The sequence below is a fragment of the Athene cunicularia genome, assembly GCF_003259725.1.
Source record: "Athene cunicularia isolate RWA chromosome 3 unlocalized genomic scaffold, athCun1 chr3_part1, whole genome shotgun sequence".
Lineage (NCBI taxonomy): Eukaryota > Metazoa > Chordata > Aves > Strigiformes > Strigidae > Athene > Athene cunicularia.
Genome location: NW_020799097.1, coordinates 74,686,768 through 74,710,686, shown reverse-complemented (window position 1 = coordinate 74,710,686; position 23,919 = coordinate 74,686,768). Strand labels below are relative to the sequence as shown.

At 35.9% G+C, this 23,919-nt stretch overlaps 1 protein-coding gene across 1 annotated transcript in view; it reads left to right on the top strand.

Moving 5' to 3' along the window:
• PRKN (parkin RBR E3 ubiquitin protein ligase) overlaps positions 1 to 23,919 on the top strand; it is a 746,949-nt gene that overhangs the window by 342,604 nt on the left and 380,426 nt on the right. Inside the window, exon 7 of the mRNA XM_026844563.1 lies at positions 19,387 to 19,502. Within this exon, the coding sequence (XP_026700364.1) occupies positions 19,387 to 19,502 (116 nt within the window). The remainder of the gene's footprint in view (positions 1 to 19,386; positions 19,503 to 23,919) is intronic.

The window sequence follows — 23,919 nt, the reverse complement described above, 5'->3', positions numbered from 1 at the left end:
CTAGTGTAGATGCTTCATCATTTGATGAGATGTAGTTTCAGGTGAGTTAAAGATTTGTCCTGTAGCAGAAATCAATGAGAATTTTGGCAAGACCAATACCTTATTTTAATGAGTTAACAGCTTTTTCTCAAATTTTGTGATGCCTCTGGTTTCACTGAATAAGCAGTTAATGTTTTATAAATTATCATTTTCATATCCTCCTTGAGACTGTCAGTGTCAAGGATCTGATTTTATGTAAAGTGAGCAGAGCACAACTTGTGTTCATCTGACCAAATCCTAGATCATTCACAGCTCCTGCAATAATTCCATTGACTGTGCTGAAAGGTAGATAGTATTTGGAAACCAAAACTGTATGTAAATGCACCTTTACTATTTTGAAGAGATTTTACTTCTAGAAATTTCTGAAAAACGTATTGTTGTTGCACTGCAGCAGGGAACTCATTCTGTACCCATGCTGTGTTGGCTGTCATAAAGACTTAACAAAATTGTAGGATTGGAACCATCCCTGTTTTGGCCTGATACAGTGTTCTTCTCCAGTTATTGTGATGTTCAAAACAATCACAGGGAGATTCCTGTTTGCATGGTACTTACTTAAACTGCAGAACTCTTTACCATAATGCCTTGTGGAAGTTACAGTGTGTTCAGAAAGTGATGAACTAACAGAAGAAAAATGTATTGAGAACTATTAAATGTGAAGATACTCCTTCTGTTTTAGAAAGTCTCTCGGCAACAAATTGCTGGAAATTAGGAACATATTCCAGGCAAGTACCATTTTAAGTTGGTTTTCTATGATGGTTTCTGTTTTGGTTTTTGGTTTTTTGTTTGTTTGTTGGGTTTTTTTAAACACACATTCTAGGCATCTACTGTTAACTTCCTGCTAGAGAGAATATACTGGTCTGGATGGACTGCTCTGTGATCTAGTGCGGTGAATTAACTAGATTTTACCAGAACAGATTTCTTAGGAAAGCCAGATATTATCAACTAAGATATAAGGGGTAAATATGAGCATTATTTACAAGAATATATATAAAGGATTAATTTTTTTTCAAGTTACACTCTGTGTGTCTTTACATATATATTTATTGAGTCTTGGTAACACCTAGTACGAATACGAAAGGAAAGGGGAATCCAAATTCCGTGTATTGTATTCTGTTGCCAAGGAGGAATGTGGGAAGGTGTATGACTCCCACTAGTGTGTTATTGCCATAATATGGTCTCGAGCCTAGTATCGAGAGCAGTGTTACAGTTACTATATTTATGTTGTATGTTGCCCAAAAAGTCATTTCCATATATTATTTGGAGGTGATTATACCATTCATGTATTTGATCTATTTGAGTTTTAGAAAACATGTAGGAACTCAGGGACCTAAATAAATTGGGAAGCAGTAATTGAAATCTATGCTTGAAAAGCTGTTATAGTAAATCCAGAGAAACAAACTCAAGAAGATACAGTAGAGTCGGTTCCAAACCCTAACATTGAGCTGTTGCAAATTCATTACTGATGATTGAAACCTTGGATTTCTACTCAAACTTGCAACATGTTCTTGCAGTCATCTATCAGCAATCAAACAGGATGAAGATAATTTTGTTAGGGTACAGTGTGGTTATATAGAAGTTTCACCTCAGATGTCAGGCAGCTTTTATATGGAAGAGCACAATTTCTCCATTCACATCTGGGAACTATTTTTATTGAATGTTTAGTAATGTGTCAGTTTGCTGGCTGACACTATGCGATATATTCTGTTAGATCTAAAAGCTACTATAAAATTTATCTTGGCGTAAAATCTGTTTCCCACCTATAGTTTCTATGCTCAGTGTTCTTGTTTGAGATTCTAAAATGTGAAAGTATTAGGTTTTGATTGTCTGCTCTAGTTTTGGTCTCGCTGTTCTAAGAGGTGATGCCTGTAACAGGGTTGAGATCAGTCTGTGAACTCTGTAAATTTGTGTCTCTGCTTCTCTGCATGCAGTTTATGAAATAAGCTAATTTTTACAAATTGGGACAAAATTTAAAATAGGCATGCACTGTTTATAGGATGTGGTGGTGTGCATAAGGTAGTCAGTGATATCACCTGTGAGCTTCTCTCACCAGGGTCTGCAAGGTAACTCATGTTGGAAATGCTGCTACAAATTATGGGCTCTGTCTCTCATGGTTCATGCTAATGCAGTGAGTAGTTCTTGAATAACTGCTGTCAGAAATGCCTGGATTATCAGCATAACTATGCAGAGCTGGACAAATGTGGTTCTCTTCAGTATAAAACATGTATTTCTACCTCAGAGAAGTCTGGTATAAGCAAAACTTCTGGTGTTTTGAGTCTAGAAAACTAAATTGTAATAATTAATGTCTTTCTGATTCCGTTTTCTGTCTTAATGGCCCAACTTGGGAAGAGACTTAGAGTATATACTTAACTCTAAATATACAAATAGTCTGCTGAAGTTAATACTGCTCTATACTTCAAGCACCTGTCCCAATGGGACATTAATTTGAATGCATATTAGTTAACTGTATAAATACACTTAGTGTATTTATAAAATGGGTTAGTGAAGCTCTTAGTGTCATTAGAAATACTCAATATTTTGGCCTTTTTGCTGGGAGGGTGCTTGAAAGTCAAGTATTTCCCTTGCTTCAGCTCAATGCATGTTTAGAAACATATGGTTAAAAAAACCCAACTTAGTATATTATCGACAGGCTGGTTTTGACAGTTATATAATAAGCTATACATGCTTAAACTGCTGCTAGATGAGGAAAGAGCATTCTAGCAAAAAGTGGGTTTCGTCCTTTTGATGCACAAAGCTGTCTCACGCCTGCTGCCCCATCATTGCAACATCAGGAGTATTCAAGCTGCATCAGTGGGTTTTGTTGTCTTCACATTAAAGAAGAGCCATCTACTTCTAGTGTCTGTGGTATTTACTAAGAAATAACTTCTCACTGAACACTACTGTTACTGTGCCATTAGGAGAAGCTGTAATTGTGCACATCTCATTCTTTTCAGAAAAAAAAATACTGGCCTCACATGATTTTAAGGTTGGAAAGGGGAAAACCAACAAAATTCACTGTGGAGGTATCTATTAAAGGTGCTGTGACTTACATGCTTTAGAGGTGGCACCCACAAACACTGATTTCTGGACGCTTTATCTTAAACACTGGTAGGCAATAGTGCATTGCTTGCAGGATCACTAACCTGTCAATAAGGATTTGCTGTGATAACGCTTGTAATTCAGTGTTTACTGGAGATTTGTCTAGCTGGAATTCTGCGAGAATCTCCTTCAACTGATTTTCTGGCTTAGAGAAATCTGACCTCATGAATTTTTGCAGTTTATTTAAACTTGAATTTAAAATACTTCTTAGTAATTGTCATAACTATTCTTTGAAAACATATAGAAATAAATATGCAAAGTATGCAAACAAGAAAAGAACCATACTGGAAAACCTTGGGTCCGTGTTACTGCCTCATTACTCCCCCACCCCCCCAGAAGACACAAGTGGCAGAAATGAGAAATTTAGAACCACTTTAAACACAAATAACACAATTGCATTAGCACAATACTTGCTGCTACATTTAAAGTAACAGTGTTTTCCCTGTTACCACATATGTGTGGTTTTTTTTTTATTTTAAAGGCTGTAAAATATTGTGTGTGTCAGCTATTTAGTTAACTTTGAATATATTTAACTAGCATCTTGGGATATGCTTCTTGAGGGCCTGTTTTTCATTTTGTTTAGAAAACTTCTGTGATTGGGAGAGGCTCAGATTAAACAGCGCAGGTTGCCTAGGAGATGGCATACTGTACCAAAAAGATTTTCTTAGGGAAAAATAAAAGCTCATTTTTGCATGAAGTAGTGTTCTGTATTCATTTTTTACTTATTTATCATGCTTGTAGAGAAGGTCAGATTGTTCTTGGTAACATTAGGATGGACTTGCTGCCTGTCGAGATTTGGGCCAAGGAATTTCAGGGTACGTCTCAGGAATTTAAGTTAGAACCTGATTCAGGTCTTTAGATGTATGAGAGACACAGGTGGAACTGTCTTTCTACTTCATGAAAACATTAGTGTGTTATATCTAGGACATTTTACCATCTATGAATTTCTCTTCTCCCTTCACTTACATTCCTCAAGAGCAAGCGAATCGCATAGAAAACTTTCACTTGGCACTTGCAAAGTTACAGCCTTCAGCAAGGTAGAGCACGTCTTGTTCTTCTTGATAATAGTCAGTGCAGGTTCTGAACCAATGCTCTTTGGAGGGAGTGTGTGCTTCTCTGTAATTATTTTCCATTGAGGACTGTTTTTTGATAGAAGTAAAATGGTTGGTGGGTGTTTCATCCAGTCTGTGGAGGAAAGGGTGCTTTACCTGTTTGTTTACTGCAGGAGGTCATCACCACCACTGTTGGGCTTGAGACTGACAGTCACTGTGGCTTCTGTACTCTGTGTGTTAAGTATACCAGAATGACCAACTGGAGCAGTACACAGGGGACATTTGTCTGGGCATAGGCTTTTTGCAGACGGTAATTTTGAGTGTAGTGAGTATTGTCCTTAGGTGGTTCTGTCCTGTCTTCCAGTCCCTGCACTCTGCACTAATTAAGCATTTTTCATGACAGGCTGGATGGAATATGTACCACGTGAGCTAGGTATTTGTGTCTGTAGAAATGAAGTTGCATACTCACTCTCCTAGGAGCTGAGTTAGGAGCTCTGTGTGTTCAGGAAAGAGCTGAATACGAGTTTTCTACTTTCTGTATAAATGCATGTGTTTTCCAAGGTGTTGCTGGGAAAAGTCATATTATGGATCTGGAAAAAGTGACTGGAAAGGTTACTTGTCATATTAAGAACTGGACTCCCTTGCTATGGTAGGCAGTGTTTTAGAAGTGATGGGTTTTGTTTCCTCAAGACTGAGTCATAGTGTGATAGTAGGTAAATGAGAAGTTCAAACTGTAAACATGTGACAGGGGCAAAACAAAACCACATCTGATACCCTGCTGTAACTTCTCTCTGAAACTGAAAGGGCTTATTTTTAGAATTTACAGGCCTGCACATTTAAATGAAGTGTGTATGTTTTACAGACAAATGTATTTCTCATTTTAACTACCAGTTACCCTGGAAGGGATTATCTCACGCAAGGTACTTATCCAGGGTCTTCCTACATATGTACTACATGTTCATGAATATATAGGCTGCATGACGGAAAGTTTGTTTTCAAGTTGTGAGCTTACCTAGTGAACATTGCTGCTTTTAAATAAAATAATGCCTGTGCAGAAAGAATAGCAGTCAGGAAGCTGCAAAGGCAGTGGTAAGTGCATGACAGTGTTTTGCAAACACTTGCTGTTTAATTGTTTATGCCATCTATGGGAGAATTTTGGAGTCTGAAAAAAGATTTGTCACAACAAATACTGTAATAGACCTGTTATGTTTCTGTGAACACCACATTCATGTGGCCAGATTCATCTCATTGGCTCAGTTACCTCCACAAGCTGTACATCCTACACAGGGAACTCGAGAAACACAGATCAGTATCTCTGCTTTTGGCTCTGCCACCACACACCTGTTAGTCAGGGGCAGCTTTAAGGTTTCACTAGTTGTTTTGCTAGAGTGCTGCTGGTGCTGGTGCTCCAGGCGGAGTGAGCCCAGTGCCTGTTTGCATGTACACTGTCACCCCACTGTGGTGCACTCAGTGGCCGTGAGCACCCTTGTATTTACAGCACTGGGGACTTAGCATGGTGTGTTTGAAATTTTGTGAATAAGACAGTGCATCTGGATGTTTGTTTTTGTTTCATGTCCATGGTAATGTCTGTGTCTCAGTTTTTCCATTATTTTTCTGGTAGCCCATTACAAGGCAATGATTTTGGTCATGCATCTGCATCCTTCAAATTATTGCTTTTTCATACATAAAATTGAAGTAAAATATTTTAATAATAAATTCACTTGAAAGGTTTTTTTAAAAAAATACAACTTTGAAATAATCTGCAAGTTAAACCTTCAACAGTAAGACAGATCTTATAATAAAAACTTTCTGAAATGTCAAATGCAGATCAGTGTGGTGTTTGTGAAAAACATTTTATACCATTCATGCACTCTTCATGCTCTTATTTAAGGGTTCTGCTTGCATGTAAATGTATTTTTAGTGACACTTTCAAACAAAATTCCTTTTTGATCTGAGTGAGGGCATGAATTTCTATTTATGCAAATTCTTTTGACGAAGTATGAATTTACAGCTATTTCTGCAGGTAGAAACCTACTTAGTAAAATTGGGGAACAGAAAGTGTTTTGTGATGAAGGGTCGAAGAGTCCTGTCCATAGTCACCTGCCTACTCAGAAGACCTGAGGAAATCAGAATGTGAAAAGCATCAGTTAGGAAGAAAATGTGTTTCCAGAAATAGAGAGATGCAAACCATGCTCCACTTACTGTTCCTAGGAGGACCACAGGATCAAATGTGACTGATAAAATTCCCCATACCTAAAGGCCAAATGGCACAATGTAGTTTATCTGCAGCTAGTAAATTTTCTCAGTCCCCAAAACAGGGATGCAAACCATGTACCACAAACTGCACCTGGGTGTGCCCAATCCTGAACTCTGCTTGTGAGAGATGCTAGCTGGCACCATCTAAAACTTCACCAGTGTATGGATGGCTGTGTTCAATTACCCAGAAATGCTCTTGGATATTCTTTAACAATAAGCTGTTTGCTAGTGTGGATGTAGCCTTATACTCCCTGGATACGATATGCTAAGTAACCTTTTTTTTTTTTTTTTTTTTTTTCCTGCTTGTTTCTACAATGAAGACAGTGTAAATAGATAAAAGGTTTGCTGGGAAAACCAGATGAAATCACTTCAATAAAAACAGTCTACCAAGGCACCATCAGCATTATATTAAAGCTATGCAAATAGCCATCTACAGTAGATAATGTGTCTGTGTTATATTGTCTCAAAGGAAAAATGTCCACATCTTTCTGTTTGTTATAATAGAAAATACCTTTTCAAATCAGATACTGAGCTGTGAAGTACTGATAAATGTTGGCTTCTTCTGTACTGGCATGCACATGAAATAATTTTGTTGTGTTAAATGCTTAACTTACTCGCCACATTTTTTATATTTCTTATGCTAGAAACTATAGGTAAGAGTGCAATGCAAACATAGATTTCTTTTTTTCCTAAGGTTATAGAGGAGATAATAGATTTCCCACTCTGACATATTTTCTAGCTCATCTTGCATATATATTGCATCTAGCTCATCTGTATGTATTATATATTGAAAATATATTTTAAAAAAACTCAAAAAATTTAAAAAAGAAAAATTTTAAAAACAAAATAGAGAACATTCAAGGCTAGAGAACAAATTAATTTTATTGCTAGAATTTTAGTGACTTTTGCAGTACAAGATTAGTCAGAGATAAGAGGGTTTTTTTGAGGTATATTTTTTGTGGGTTTTGTTTGTTTGTCCCCTCTACCCACTTTATTTACTGCAGTCCTCTAACTTTCAAGAATATCTAGTAACCTGTAAGAACCTCTGGGGAAAGTTTTTGCAAGAGTTTAGGCTATAGCACCATTTTGTTAGGTAGTGGCATATTTGATTCGATATAAATGCTCTGTGGTTTGGGTTTTTTTTTTTGGGTCATGTCAAACACTGGATACTTATTTGTATTAATAATATTAATAATATATTGATACTTATTTTGTCCAGTAAAACATTGGATACTTATTTGTATTTCATAAGTTTGAAGTAACAAATCATGCATTTATATATTTAAATTATAACAGGATTGTGAGGTGTTTCTACTAGACATTATAGTTCAAATTTTGATTTTTAAAACATTATCTGAAATGCTTATCTCACTAATGAAACATCTTTATCTCATTCCAGAAAAGTGGAAGGAACAATTGTAACATTCCTTGTGTAAGGAATTATGTACAGATTATACTTAGCTGAAACCAATAAAATGTACTAAACATATACATAGTCCTCTTCCCTCCTCAGATGATGGCAATATGAATCAACTATTTGCTTCTGTCTATTCATGTGACTACATTTATTATCAGTCTTTGTTTTTTCCAGTTATCATATGTTCTAGGCATCATGAAGGGTATTTTGTTTGGTTGTTTTAAGAAAGCTTCAGTTTGATGCAGTGCAACTATTCCATCTGACTGCTCAGTCCACATAGAAGTAAAAGATTTAAACCAGAGATTCAGGGGAGTGAAAAAAACCTAAACACACACATCTAAATTTACTTTCAACCCCATCAACTCTGGCAACTGGACAAACCTGAAAAATAATTATTGGAAAAATTTTTCAGAATTTTCCCAAACCTTTGAGTCTAATGTGTCTTGCTCTATATGGGTTAGACATCACCTCTGTGTGTGTAGGTGAGACACAAGACTTGCTGTTTAGCACCTTTGTAGAAAGGAGAGTATTAGGAGCACAAACCTCAAAATAATTGAGTAGAACTCAGTTGTAACTTAAGAACAGCATAGCTATAGGTGTGCTAACAGAATGCATATTCATGACAAAGGAAATGCTTCAAAAGAAAGCAATAAGCTACAGGGTGGCAAATAGACTTCAAAAAATGCATCACCTAGTCAGTATTCGGGAGGTGCCAAACAAATATTTGTTAGTACATTTTTGAGTTTTCTGAGCAAAAGGCAAGCATATCTCCTACAGTAGGAGAGAATAACATTTCTGCAATTTCCTCCTTTTCCTCCTCTCAGTGTTCCCAATGTAAGTGGGCAGTGTCTTGGCTGGCTTGTTCATTCATATCCTGATCTATGGCAGGCATTGGAAACATGACAGAACAAACTGTCCAATTTTTCAAAGCTGAGACACAGAGATGAGCCAAAGAGCCACTCCTGTAGTATTACAGCCTAATTCTGTCTGCCCAGTGTCCTCATAAATACTGATGCTCCCCCTGAGGCAGCCTTAGTGCTAAATGAAAGGTGTCTTAGTACTGCCTTTCAGCTATGTTACACACTTGTAGATCATCTATATGGTTAATGAACGGATGTGAGACTCTAGGACATTGGTGACATTAGCTGAAGGCTGAAAACCTAAACCCAAAAATAACAGTCATTTTTTAATATGACTGTTGGACTAAAAATACCTTTTTTCCTAAGCTTTGAACCCAACCCTTTCCTTTGATACCAAGGGATGGACAAAATTTAAATGTTTCAGTTTTAATAGGATCAAGTGGATGGGAATCTACTGCATATATTGCAGAAACGCAGCAATATTTACAGACTAGACCATGGAATATGTTGTGTGGTATAGAATACTCATTAAATGTACCAGTCGGTTAAAGAAATTATGTAGTTTACTTATATGTTAGTGGCTTTTTAACTGTGCGGGCTTTTCTCTGAAACTCAAGATTCTTTGGGAGACCTTACAGTGTAATGTTACCTATGTAGTATTTACAGCTTAAGTATGGAAGTCCTGTTCCTTGTATGTTTTAGATTTATTCTGTAGTCATTTTGAATTCTTGATCACTATCTTTACCCCAAGTTCTTGTTAGCATGGTTGGAAAAGAAACAAATCACTCAAACCTGTAACTGCAAACAACTTCTTGTGCCATGAAAGCACAGCCTGAGAATCTGATATCACACAGCATTTGAGTTTTTTTCCTCTTTGAGCACTTTTTTGTGGCTTACATTCACATAGAAATTAAAATCTGATTGCTAGAGGAAATTAAGCTCAAAGTAAAGGATTGATTCTCTACAGGAAACACTTGATAACAAATTTAGATAGCTGGATTCTACTTTAAAAGAGACTGATGGGAAAGTTTTAAGTCCTAGAAATCAGCACTAACGTTCAGGATATGACAACTATAATACATTCGAAGTAGCTACTCTGAAACTGAGACTTCCTCAGTAATTCAGAGGAACATTTCCAAAATAAACTGTTTCATACATGCTGGAACCTGGCAAACGAATTCAACAGAACAATTTGGTTTGGGCTCCGGAGGATGGGCTAAGTCATTTAATCTTCCTGACAACTGCAGTCTTGGTTTAGCCCAGAGGTTAGTGTTGATCAGAGATGGTATTTCTAAATGAAACATGAATGAAAAAAGTTAGGAGGAAAGAGTGGAAGGGGAGAGTTTACATTATTCCAGAGCAAGGAAGTTGTGAAAATTTCACGTTATTTTACATTAAAACATAGCCATTTTCATTGAAATGTTGTTTACTTACAACCACCATAATGTCTATGGTAGGTACAGCACAGTGCCTGTGACATGTTGGTTATGCATTTCTGGTGATGAGCTAAATGTCTGTAGGGCCTTTGACTTCACTATGAGGTGACTTTCCAGGCAAAGATCTACTTTATAAGGAGACAGAATGCCCTACAGCCTTCATCTCTTTGTCTATACCATGAGAAAATGGGTGATAGAATAGCTGGATCACGCTGAAGACTCCTGTTCATTCTGTACTTGTGTCATGGAAATATTGCTACTCGAAGGAATGACAGCAGAATTAGTGACAGGATTGTTTGAGCCTGAGCAGAAAAATGAAGTAAGTGTGGTGTGCGGCTGCCTTTAGACAAGCAAAGCAAATGAGAAATGCTGCTGTTAAAAATGTGAAAAGTCACTTTCACAGAGAGTACTTTCTTGGGTGGTAGAAATAGTATTGTGTGGGCAGCACAAGCAATGGGATTCCCAAGGCAGTTGTGCTCTTTGTTTCTTTGTGTCTTTTCTAGTAGACAAGGAAAGAATAACACGAATAGGTACTACGTTTCTTGTTGCTTTTCTTACACACGAATGTCCTACAAAACTATAGTCGCACACTATCTCCAGAGGCCAGATATCATTATAACATTGTATAGTTAATAACCCATCATGCTAGTTATTTGAATCTTAATTATATCCATCTCTTCTTTTAAAATTTCAATACAAATTAACTGAAAATTAATAACAATGATTTTTTTTTTTTTGTAGAGCAGACAATAGATATGCCATCTGGATGCACCATTGTACAAAAACAACCATGTTGGTATAAATCACTGAAAATCACATATAAGTAGTGATGGCTCCCTCAGAAATGGATAGTAAGATCTTTCCAATCATTAATAATCTTGCTCATATCACGTTAGACTGCTGATTAAAACTAAATGGTAGCTATAGCTGTCCTTTTATTAATTTTTGAACAATATTTCTGTTGTTCTTCCAGTGAATTCTGGAAAAATGAAAGATAGAAATGTTGTCCCTTGGCAAGAGGAATAAATATGTAAACAGAATATTGTTTGGTTTTTGTTTCTTTTCATGTGTGTTTGTGTTGGTTTTTTTTCTTTTAAGAATGTGGATAAAAGTGGGATCTGATTGTAATGAGAATAGACTGTTGCTATTTTGTAGCCCTTTAAAATGTCTCATAAAAAATAATTTATGATGAGTTTTTAGACAGATTTCTCTATGCCTAAAACTTGGCTTTAATTTACTCTTTCAGGACTAAACCACTAAGTCTTGTAAAGAGTTAGGCATAGTATGAACATTTCCCATCCTATAATCCTGCTAAACTCAAATTACTTTCCATATCGTATGGTGTCTGTTCAAGTATTTGATATGCAACAAATTGTTTTTGATATCCTCAACTATAATAGAATGTGTTGGATTCTGAGAGAAAGTAGTGGGACTGTATAGTGTTTGTGTTTTGGGGTTTTTTGTTTGGTTTTTTTTGTTTGTTTGTTTGTTTTTTCTTACATGAACTTTATTTAAAGTCAGCCAAGAAGAAAAAGGAGATATTGTAAAGATGTATTATTGACACTTTCTGAAAGATGTCTTTCAGTTACTTGGACACATTTAGATTGTAACTGTTACTACTGAACAGAAAAGAAAGTTTGGAAAAATGCAGGAGAGTAACATTTCTGTTGCAAACTGATGCCTGTCTCAAAAATGTAATAATTAGAAGTTAACTCCCTCCCTCCGCCATCCTTCACACAGGCCAAAATTGATGTATTCACTGAGACCGAGCATACTCTGACAGCCTCAGTAAAGAGTTGGCAAAAGACACTCATACCAAAGAGCTTTTATAGTGAATAACAGATCTTTATTATTCTTAGCCAGAGGCATTTTGAAAATGGTAATGGGGTTTGGTCAGAAAGCAGGTATTAGACAGATGCTCATATTTCTTCTATTTTTTTATGCTTTTGTTTCTTGCCAAATTAAATATATATTTATAGACATTGAAATTTAATATATCAGCAATTTATTGTCATTCTTCACATCAAAAGATGTTCCAATTTATCTTTGAGGTCAGCTTAATTATCAGCAGTATTTTAACAAGCCTTACTACATAGTATTTGATCTTTCCTCGGCTATCAGTTTTTCGCCTTGTATCCCATAAAAGCATTTCTTCCAAAGTTCATATATCTGACAGCATCCATGAACTGTCATGTTGTCCTTCTTCTGCGCCTCCTTACAGCAGAGATTCTGTGGATTTGAAAGTGTAAGGTCTGGGGCAATTTGTGTAGAAATATATGTAAAATATGCTGGTATTGGTGTCATCCTTTTATCTTCAGTCTTACTGATTATTATTATTGTGATTCCATTCCTGTAGGTCCAAGATCAGGTGCTGAGTTTTTCACTGGATGTTCTCTTTCAAATAGAAAAATTACCTGAAGAATTTTTTTATGGCAAAGAAATGTCACCTGAATGTAGAGATTATGCTTTTGAAAGATTCATATTAGTACTAGTATATAAGTGGCTAAAGTGACAAATATCTTTAATCTGTGCATCACAGTATTCCTGAGGTCTGTGCTAAGGACCTTCAAAGTCCACTGTCACTTAATAACTTTGATTATTGTCCTCCTTAATCTTAATAGAGAATTAGCAATGACTCGCATGCATTGTTTTACCTTTTGTGGTGATCAATTTAGATCTTAATCTTTAGCACTGAATCAGTGCTTAAGGAGTTACATGCTGCAGCCTGAATGATTGTCTAATGCTATGCACAAATCTTTTCCCTCAAACTGAGTTAACAGTTTGTTTGTCCATAACCACTGAGGCAGTGTGTAAGAGCTGTATTTATCAGTCCTTTGCGTAGGAAGTGATCCAGCTAGCCATGCCCAAGGGGCAGTTGCATTTCCCAGCTTAGGGAAATCAGCTGCCCTTTGGAATAGCGTTTACATTATTTATGCCATGACCAAGCATTGAGTTTATGAATCACAGGAAATCCACAGAGAGAAGGTTTCATTCAAGTAGCAAAGAAGTATTCCTGAATGGAGATCATCTTAAAAGAAAGTGGTGTTGACAGGAGCAGAGCCTAGCATTAGTTTCTCAGATGTTGTAATAACTGTTGTAATAAAAGTTCCAGATGACTCTAAACATAAAAGAAACAGAAGACTGCTTGTCTGAAATTTCGGTAACTATAGGAATGTTTTTGTTTTGTTTTTGATTTTTGACTCTACACCCAATTACATTGAAAATTGTTATTAATTTTCTTCCTTTGATCTTAACAGCTCTTTAGGTCTCAGAGTCATCGCTTAGTAAAAACAAACTAGCATTCAGCAAATAATTGGTACTAGGTGGTGCTCACAATGCTCAATAACTGATCTGAGGTTCTTGGTAGTATCTGCTGAGCTGCATAGGGGAATTGGGAAGTTGGTAGTGCGCACCACTGATTTGAGGAAGATGTCTTCCAGTAACCAGAGCTACTCAAAATACTGTTGCCTCATGGAAAAAAGTGGAGATAAGTCTTATGTGTACAATTCATTTATGAATCTATCACAAAATCATTTAAGATTTTGTTGTCGTAATCTCTAAGTATTATTCTTTGTCTGTACAGACTTCCTCATATTAGTTACCCAATATAATTCAAACAGCTATTCTAACACTTTTTCCATATTTAACTTTAAAAGCAGAGCCTTGTCCACATAGGAACTGTGATGTTTTACAGATACTTTTTCTTTTCCGTCACAGAGATATTCTTATGGCCTTGAAAGCCACTGCCTGCAATTCTTCTGGGATGTAGGAACCCTAAAGTGTCTGCGCTCAGAGTTGAACTCAGTCTTTCCCAGAACATCCCAGAAGAAATATTTGATTCTACAGTGTTCTGAAAGTGTGTTTCTTTCAATCTGTCCTCAGACCCACTGAATACTGGATTTTTCAGTTGGAAAAGGAGATGAAGCATTATCACAGGAGTGTGCCCCCAAGGACATTGAAGTTTTCTTTCATTCAGGGGAAAAATTATGGTGATACAGAGAAAAGGAAATTTAAGAGTGCTGATAATTTGAAAAATGAGAACTAGACCTTCGATGGCTATAACACATTAATAAATGGCTTTGCCTATCAGTCCTAAATAAACACATGTGTAGGTAATTCAGGGGAAAAATACCATAAGGCCCCCACCTTGTTCTGTAGCTTATTAAGAAAAGGGAATAAGAAATGCAAAGGCTGAACTTCCTCAGGATTTTTAACCAACTTACACAGCAGTGAATGAGCAGCAGAGGAAGTGACCTGTATTTTCATGCATATGTGCTGTGTATCAGCTGAAGTACAGGCTACTGTGGGACTTGTTAGCAAACAGCAGTGCTTTTTCTGACAGTGCAATAAACTGGACTGGGGAACATGTATCAAAAGGGTAAAATTTCTTCTGGGCTTTGTTCTCTTTCAGACCCTGACTTCCTACTGTGGTTTGTGTATGACTTTGGTCTTTTACTTACATTGATTACTTGACCATATAGAAGACAGTTCACTTAGCATCAGCAGTTAGGGGCGTGCAAACCTCTGCTTTGTTTGAAAAGACAGAATTTAGGGAGAGATTTTTTTGGTAAAATATCAAAGAAGATTATTTTTTTTATTAACTTGAGTATTTTCTCCTTGAATTTCATAAAAAATAGCTGACACTGACCATGCATCTTCAAACCTTTTCTTCCCCCTTGCACTTTTTATGATTTTGTGTGACACAAAAGCGATAACAGGAGTGAAGAATATGACAAAGTATGTAAGAGCAATGCCTGTTCCCTTCTCTGAACAGCAATCTATCAGATACACTGCCAAAAGGAAGACATTTGTGGTGTTAAATAGAATGTTCACAATTTCACGGGACCTATGCCTCTAGGCAAGAAAATGATCTAAAGGTATTCACTGTAGTAGAAGGTGACCATAAAACTACTCACTTTCGAACTAAGAAGCACTAAATCTTGTCTTGGTATTTGCAGTAATTTCTTGACATCCGTACTCATTGCTGAACAGAAATACTTAACAAAAAAACAAAAAAAAAAAAAAAAAAAAAAAAAAAAAAAAAAAAAAAAAAAAGGCATTCACCAGAAATTTTTGTACCAAATGAGAACACAAGTGAAGAAAGGAGGAATAATGTGATTTCTTCTCTCTTAAAATATTTTAAAGTGTTCAGACAGTGATAAAGACTGCATGAATTTTTCCCATCCCTTTTATGTTACTGTGTAAGAGTTTTTAGCTATTTTTAACTGATTCTGAATTGTCTTCTATATAGCATAACATAAGTTTAGAGAGACGTTTTAACGCCAACCTTAAGAACAACTGCTCTTATGAGTGTGACAGTCTGTGGCAAAAATGAGAGGACAAGTCCTAAACTGGCTGGTTCTGAGCTCTCTACACCTGTGTGGAGATTAACCTTGAAACAGAAATGATTTAGACTGAAGAATGCAGCAAATTTCCCTCCTTAGGCTATCATACACCAGGTGAGACACTAAGTAAAAGAATAGCTATATTTACATGCCTGATGACATGCAAGGCTGGAGAGTAAGTGGCTAAACTCTTCCCTCTTTTATTTTGCTTTCTGCAATTTCATTGTTAGAATCATTTGAGAAACAACTTGTGATGATGGGTTATCTTTCTTCATAACTTCAAACATATATGCTCTGGCATACAAAGGTTGTGCTTGCATCACGGGAAGTGTGTTAAGTTTCTGGGAAATCTGCTAGATGTAACAAATAAATACTTGTGAATTGTTTATTTACACAGTGTGTAAAACCAGGCCATATACATTTTTATTTGCAACTAGAAAGTGAATTAAGTTCATGACTTTTAAAAGCCTTCAAACAATTGGAATTTGTATTACTATAATAAGCATAAGAAATGTTTAAATGTGTTCTACACTACACCAAGACTGTCAGGCACTCAGCATAGTAAATTTTTCAGATTCCAATCCTGTATTTCTGAACTCAGCATCACAGCACTGATGTCTCAGGCCTACAGCCTGTTGTGTTGATTTTACAGAATTGTGGATTCTATGGGTTGTTACCTTCTGGTTTTGAAAGGGTGAATATTTTAGAAGGGCTAGTTTTACTGTACTGATAGTCTCCACACATTTGTTATAAATGACTTTTTTTATTCTTTAATCTTGAAGATTTCTTCTGAGCAAAGATGACATAATCTTGAGGGACTGTTTTTTTGTTTGTTTGTTTGTTTTTTTTCTATAATTTTAAGAAGCCCTCTGTTCTGTTTGCATTTAATACTACCATTTGGCATCTCTTTAATTGCAGTTTACTCAAGCAAAGAGTCTTTCAAAGAATAGTTTTGGAGAGTGGCAATATCTTATTCTTATATCTTTTCTTATTTCAAATAGTATTTTCACATTCCATAATGTTCTCTATTCAGCAATATCAAAGTGCATTGTAAATATAATTAGAGAAATTTTCTTAAAGCAGTTTTTAGGCTGATAAACAGAAGTATAGAGAAGTAATTTTCCTAGTGCTACAGAGAAAGTATTTGGGGAATGTAGCACAAGACACTTGACCTTATTTTTTTTCCCTTGCTTTTTTTTTGTCCCTGAGTTATAGGCAATATTCCATACATCTTAGAGTATGGAATAAGAAATGCATGATTTTATTTCCCTTCCACCTTCATTAAACTCTTTTCGTGATGAGAAACTTATAGCCATTATCAAAATGTTATTATCAAAAGTAATCAGAATCATCAAACAGACCCACTCTTTAGGGGGAAAAAATAGTAAAAAGTAAAGCTATTTCAAGTGTTTTAGAGCTTAATTCCTTTATTTCTCTTTTTGCTTGTGACCAAAGGAAAGTTTTATTATACTTAGTAGCAATTTTATCAAAAAATAATTCTCTTTTCTGTGTTTCCTTGCCCATAGTTCATCTGTTCTGGATTAGTGAGTTGTCAGTATTCTCTTAGTTGTATGCAGATGTACTGAAGCAAGGGGATATTTTCAAGTCTGCTTCTACATTGAAGTAAATCCTTCTTGCCATTTAATTCAAACAAAAGTAAAATCAAATTAAAGGACAAAGAAAACCCAAGTTCCAAAACCCTTAGTAAATAATACAAATATTATGAATACATTTTTAAAGGTTGAATAAAAATTAAAGTTACAGATTGTGTAAGGTTCTAAAGTGCTCCAGAAAAATGTGTAGTTCCATTGATTCATTCTCAATTGCAGAAACGCTTCAAGTTGAGGTGATATTTAAAAGCTGTGTGTGTAAATAGGTCTTGAACAAGATAAAAACCATGAAAGGTCTAAAGTCTTGTCTAAGGATGACTTTAAGCATATTTTCTTGTTTGGAACTACTTCCTGATGTAATGAAACAGGACAGAAAGATGATTTAGTTTATAAAAAAAAATGTTAGCTCTATGTAAATATGCACAGGTGATTACTTCAAAAATTTTGTGAACGTTTACTTGGTTTTAAAAACAACCTTGCCTTTAAACTAGACTCTTAACACTTAGTTCTCTTAAACTCGTACTAACGCATGCTTCACACAATGAGTCCTTAACTTATACTGGAGTGTGAATATTTTATTTGTGTTGTATCGCATATATGAGTGCTTCTCTGAGAAGCATGATTGACTAACCTAGGAGGAAGGTTGTAGTAATACTTCTCATATTCCAGTTACCAGTTTCCACCTTAGAGGTATTACTGGGTAGTACTGTATTTGTCTTATGTAGAAATATACAGTATACCTAGAGGATCACCACTGAGAAAAAAAGTAACTGGCAGTTGTTTTGCAGACAAAGAGATCCCTATTGCAAGCCTCAAGGCAGTGAGAAAACAAGAGCTTGTTCTGGACTGATTTTAGTACAGTACTGTAGTAAATCTCAGTGCAATGTTGTATAGAGGGCAGGATGATTTTTGTATCAAACAAAATTGATTTCATTCAGCCGCACTCTTTCTTTTGTATTCATATACTAATAAGCACTAAAGTATGTGTCCAGGTAGTCTAACTAGGAACTTGGAGTGACATAGGAAACTCCACCTAGCAAGTCTTTTTCATGGCTTTTGGGTTGTTATTAATGCTGGGTTTTCAGTTTAGACTTTTTGGTTTTAGACTTTTGCACCCTAAAGAAGTTGACAGTAACTGTAATATTTTTTTATTTCATTCTGTCACACCTCTAAGTCACTAGGGAATGCCACTGATTTATTCACAGTCTCTGTGTCTTTTTCTCTCGCTGCAGTTTATTTCTTTTTCTTTTTTCCTTTTTTTAGGAATTTTTTTTCCCAGTCTGGGTGTCTTGAAAATCGTCTGTGATCTTAATAAGTCTGTTGTTCTTCTATGACTTTTTCTCATAATTTCTTCTGATGCTTTTAAACCCTTACCTTCCAATTCACACTTCATTTATACCAGTTTTCATGTTTTCATTACATATCTCCACAATTTGATACTGGGAAAAAGGTCTCATAGGAACAAAGAAACTGCAAACTGTAATCTGTGGCTCCTATTGCAAAGCACATCTTCAGACTACTTTTATTTACATGTGCATTGGACATTTAAAACAATCTCTTATAACAAAACCTTATCAAAGCATAACGTGATTGGTATGGCTTTCCCTGGGGTGCAATAGAAAAGAGAATAAAACATACAGTTATGTCAAAAGCATTATGCTAATGAAAGCAGTCTAAGAGGCTGTAGACCAGTATGGACTAAAGCAACTTAATTCAAACACAATATAATATATAATAGCAAATGTAATATGTGTACCAAGACAGCTAGAGCTTCCTTTTAACATGTTAAAATTGCATTGTATAGATTTCCAACGTCACCAAAGCAAGACCAGACTTTATTAATTTATAGCTAAAGTTCTGTGTTCTAAAGTTCAGAAAATGGTAACATCTGTAACAAAACAAAACAAAACAAAAAAAGTGTAAATATTAATTTGTAGTGACAATGCTTCCTATTCTGCCTTTGATGACTGTACTTAGATGAAGTCAAGATTAACTAAATTATCTTCTATAAATCTAGAAAATCACAGAATGTCACTGATACCGACTTAGTACACAAGTAGAGATCTTCTTTGCTAGGGAAATCACTGAACAAAATACACAGCTAGACTAGTATTTTTGCAAGAGATTCCTTGTAAACCTTTCCTAATGATTGTCCTCCTTTTCTGTTGGCAGTGGTGATTTGTCTGTTGTCTCAAATGTCAGTTAGCCTAAGATAAAGGGAGGACATGAGCGGCAGGTATGTAATCTTCTCTTTATCTCTCCTTCAATATTTCAGGAGTTTTTCTTTAAATGTGGAGCACACCCAACCACTGACAGTGAAACATCTGTGGCTTTGAACCTCGTTACAACAAACAGTCGCTGTATCACATGTATAACATGCACAGATATTAGGTAAGTACAACAAAAAGTGTCAGAGATGCACAGTCTCAGTGCTTGAGCGTACTTATCACTTTCAAAGCTTTTTTTTCCTCTGCTGGTTTTCCTTTTTAAACATTTTTCCCCCTGGGAAAATAGACCACATTTGCAGGTGTGTTCTTTTTTTTGCTGGTACAAATATTTGATTACAATTTATATTTTTGTACCCGAGTTGAGTTGCAGGTGGAAATCTGACTGCTAACTACAACCTGAAGTGCTCAAAATAGTGGCATAAGTGTGTAGAACTTTGCTGCTAATCCATATTTAAGAGCCAGGGAAAGAAACCCCAATTTTGAGCGGGACAAAGTGTTTCTGCAGAAAGGAACCCTTTGGTGTTTGTTTTATAAATCAAAGTGTAATTTCTTATGATGCATCTGTTCTCCTGTTCTTGTTTATTGCGGTTTTAAATACTGTAATCCATCTTCCTGGATAGTGTTTGGACATATACGTTCAAGAATACCGTTACTTGCAAATGCATGGATTAAAAACCAATTGCCTGAGAAAGACAGTGAAGAATTACTTGAAACATATTTACCTACTGTTTAGGAGACATTTTGAGGTGGAACCTCAAAACTAATAACACCATGTTATATGTGCACTGTAAGTACTGCTCTATATTTTGCAATAGAAGAAAGAATTTAGAGAAATCTTATAGGATAGCAGGAAGTATGAATGAAAGTGTTAGGAGACATCTTTTGGGGGAAGAAAAGCTGGATTCCTGGAAGTAAAATTCCTGTTGAAAATAGTAGGTGGTGGTTCTGATTCTATGCCAGATCTAGCGTCGGGTTTTTATGTCGTGCTTGTGCGCTGCTGCTTTGATAGCTGCTGATTGCTTGCTGACAGTCTTTGGCTCAAGTCTTATTTAGAGATTAAATGATAATTGTGTGTTGAAGAAAAAAGTATGGTGTCCATCACTTCCCATATACACAGCTTTTACAGCATTGCTGTGTGTTTCTTTCAGAGGCTACCTTGCAGGCAGAATTACTTAGATAGCTCATCCCTAATGGTTAGGTAAGCAGCAGTGTTAGCCTCTCTGTAATTAAGCATAATATGAAGTTTCCATTTTGAGGCCAGCTTTCACCCTATCCCAAGACCAAGAGGGAGAAATATCAGCCATAAACATGCTTACTTAGGCTTGAGAACTGGTTTTAATTATTTCTATCAAATTTGAAATGGATATGTTGACATTTTCCTGAATTGATACATTCAGTACAGATCTACTCACCCATATTCATGAAGTTGTAATTTTTTCCTCTGTTTTGTGGCAAAATCCCAAAGAAAGGAAAGAGGAAAGACTTAATTTTCTGGATTTGCTTAGCTGAACTGTTCCCAGAACTATGGCCTCCTAAACTTTACTAGTAAAGTTCAGTGGGATTATTTATTGACATGTTACAAAAGCATATCAATTCTCGTTAATTTAAATTAAGGCATCAAAAAATCATTGGAGACCAAAGTTTCAGTAGATTTTTAGCTCATCACACAGTCTGGGAATATTTATTTATGAATAAGCTTGTTGGGTTTATACACTGAACAGGGAAGGAAGACACGTCTTCCTGTTGGCCTCATGCTTTTCAGATTCTTTCTAGCTTACAGGACCCCTTCTGAGATGCCATTATGTGATATTAAAGTATTGTATTTCTAAAAGTTTGTAGGAGTTCTGACTGAGTACCCTAAGACACAGGGTAGGATTTGGGTGCCTGAGCATCTGACAAGGCACTAGGAATTCCTAGTTATGTATCCGTGATGAGGACAACAGGTTCCCCATCATGGTTGAAGTTCCTCATACACATAATAAGTCTTTCAGTCTTCTCCTTCTTTTGCACAGCAGGTTAATTTGATCATAAATAGGTTTGTCTTCTGTTAAGGTTCAGAGAGATAGTTTTTAGATAATGAAATTTCATTTTAGTTTTCTGAATGGCTGACAGATTTTATTTGATCATAGCATGATCTCTGAAGTCTGTGGCATGAGAAGAGGATTAGATGGCAGATATTACAAAACCAGCCTACAGAGCAGTTGTATCCCCTTCAGTTTCCAAAAAGTGAGGGGAATACTCGTCTGACCCAGTTTGTCTTGTAGACCATGGAATTAATTGTTCAGCAGTAGGCAGTGAAATCAGTTATCCCAAGAGTGAGGATAAGAGTACTTCAGCAGCCTTCTTGCAATTTTAAAGGTTGTAAATGAACTAATATATTTATGTAGCTAGAATTTGACTTATCATACTTCATAGAACCATATGTGTAGGTTTTCTCTCTTGTTCAAGTGATGCAGTAAAATGATGAAGAGGATATGCTCTCTTCTGCCTTACTGTATATGTCATAAGATTTTGTGGGTGATCTCTGTTCTCCTGCACGCCTCCTAGTCTCCTCCCACCTATGTGCAGGTCTCATATACTGGCCTGTGAAATCAGCAGGAAGTAGGCATTATTATTTCAGCTCCTCCTCTCTTTCATGAAACTATTGTATCTTGACTCTGCCTTAGTGAAGATAGCACTGTTTCTTACATGAAAGTGTATACTGAAGAGAATTATGAAATGATAGTTGTTGGTCAAAAGAGAGAAGTTGTAAGGAGTGCTTGAATTCTGTACTGATTCTTATGGTGTGTCTTCTGGAAAGAGTTGATTTCAGCAGCATCCTCTGTGGTGTATTTACAGAACTGGCTCCTAGGTACAGGTTAAAGGCCAAATATCAGTCTCTGTCAAATTTGTACCTTGGCATTTTGGAGTAAGGATGCAGACTAAACCACTTAAAAGGGGCTAATTCTCCTGTCCCTTCTAACAATTCACTGGGCAAGAGGAATGATTTGACTTACTGCAGGGCAGAGCTCTAGTATGTGTCTGTACTGCTGAATGAGAAAGGGCCAACAGATGATCTCTGATCCCAAGCCAAATGGCAATGACTGACCGATATCCTACACAGTACTGTGATAGGTAGCCTGATTCTTTGTCACAGCCAGCTTGGGATAATCTTGAGGCCGAAACCCATTTCTGAAACTAGATCTTTATCCTAGTGGTAAGGTGGCATGGAAAAGGGTTATTCATGTCCTAGTATTCCATGTGTAGGGCTTGGGAGGTATCAAAAGAGCTCACCAAACACTGTGAAGTACAATGAAGGGGTAAAACTGCTGAACTAAACAACTCAGCTTCATGGGATGAACAGTACCTATCTCCAGGAGCTGTGCCCACTGAGTTCTCAAGAACTCGTAAGTCTTTCTAGAGTTCAGGAAAAGTTGTTCCTTCCTGACAATTGACTGTGTTTTTATTAAGTCCTTTCTATTAAAAAAAAAAAAAAAGAAAAAAAAAAAACACAAAACCAAATAAAACCCCACCCTTATCTAAAAACTCCTTCTCTAGGCAACAATAAAAGAACAAAGATGGAAGAAAATTGTTCTGTCTCATCATGTCAAAATATTGATACACATTTCTGTGATAACTCTGAAGTTTTGAGAATGTGTCCATAGATTAAATGTTCATTATCTTTCAGAAGTTTGATTTTTAAGGCCACAAAAGTCTGTTATGCAGTTTTGTGTAATATTTAACATTTACAGGTGATACTGATGACTCAGGTGCCAAGAAGACCTTACTCTCATTTTTTGTATGGCAAATCTTTCAAATTGTTAAAATGTAATTTCACATGTATCTTTGAGTGAATGAAATAAATTTCCAATTAAAGCTGGGAAATAAATTAGTTTAGTTTCTATTCCTGATTTTATTTTTTTTCAGTTGCAAGGATGATGCAAAAACCTAGAGATTGGACACTGAAGTAATTTATCAGTGCTCCAAAAAGGCCATAGTAAATTCTTGGGATATTTATGAAATCTCTGCTCAGTTTTTTCAATTTCTATTTCTTTTCTCCAACCTAGCATTCTTGGAATATTTACATATAACTCAAAGAAATTACACAAATATCCATAACCTTTTTACTTTAGTTAGACATTTAGATGAGTATATGTATATGTGCTGGCAATTACTTTCTAATACTTCTATGCAGTTGAAAAGTAGCATCCAGGGCACTTTGCAGTTGGTAGTATTTTGTGAAACCTGCTTTCATCATCCTGTAGCATTCAGGTGGAAAAGAGGTATGGCTGTATTTGGTAGATTAACTATTACTTTGTATTAGCTTCACTACAGTAAAATGAACAATTTGTGTCTGTTCTTCAAAATATATTTTTCTTCTTCTTTGCTGAAAAAAATTAGGCAGGAAAAGATGACAGCCGGATGCTATTTACATATTTCTTAAATATGATTTTCCACAGCAAGATATACCATTTCCCTAGTTTTTTCCATCCGTTTATCATGGACAGTTAGTCCACCACAGGTAGAGCACCTAAGCTTCAGGATTCTTGGCATGGCATATGTATGGTTTTAGCAAAGTTTGCAGAGCTCATAAAAATGTT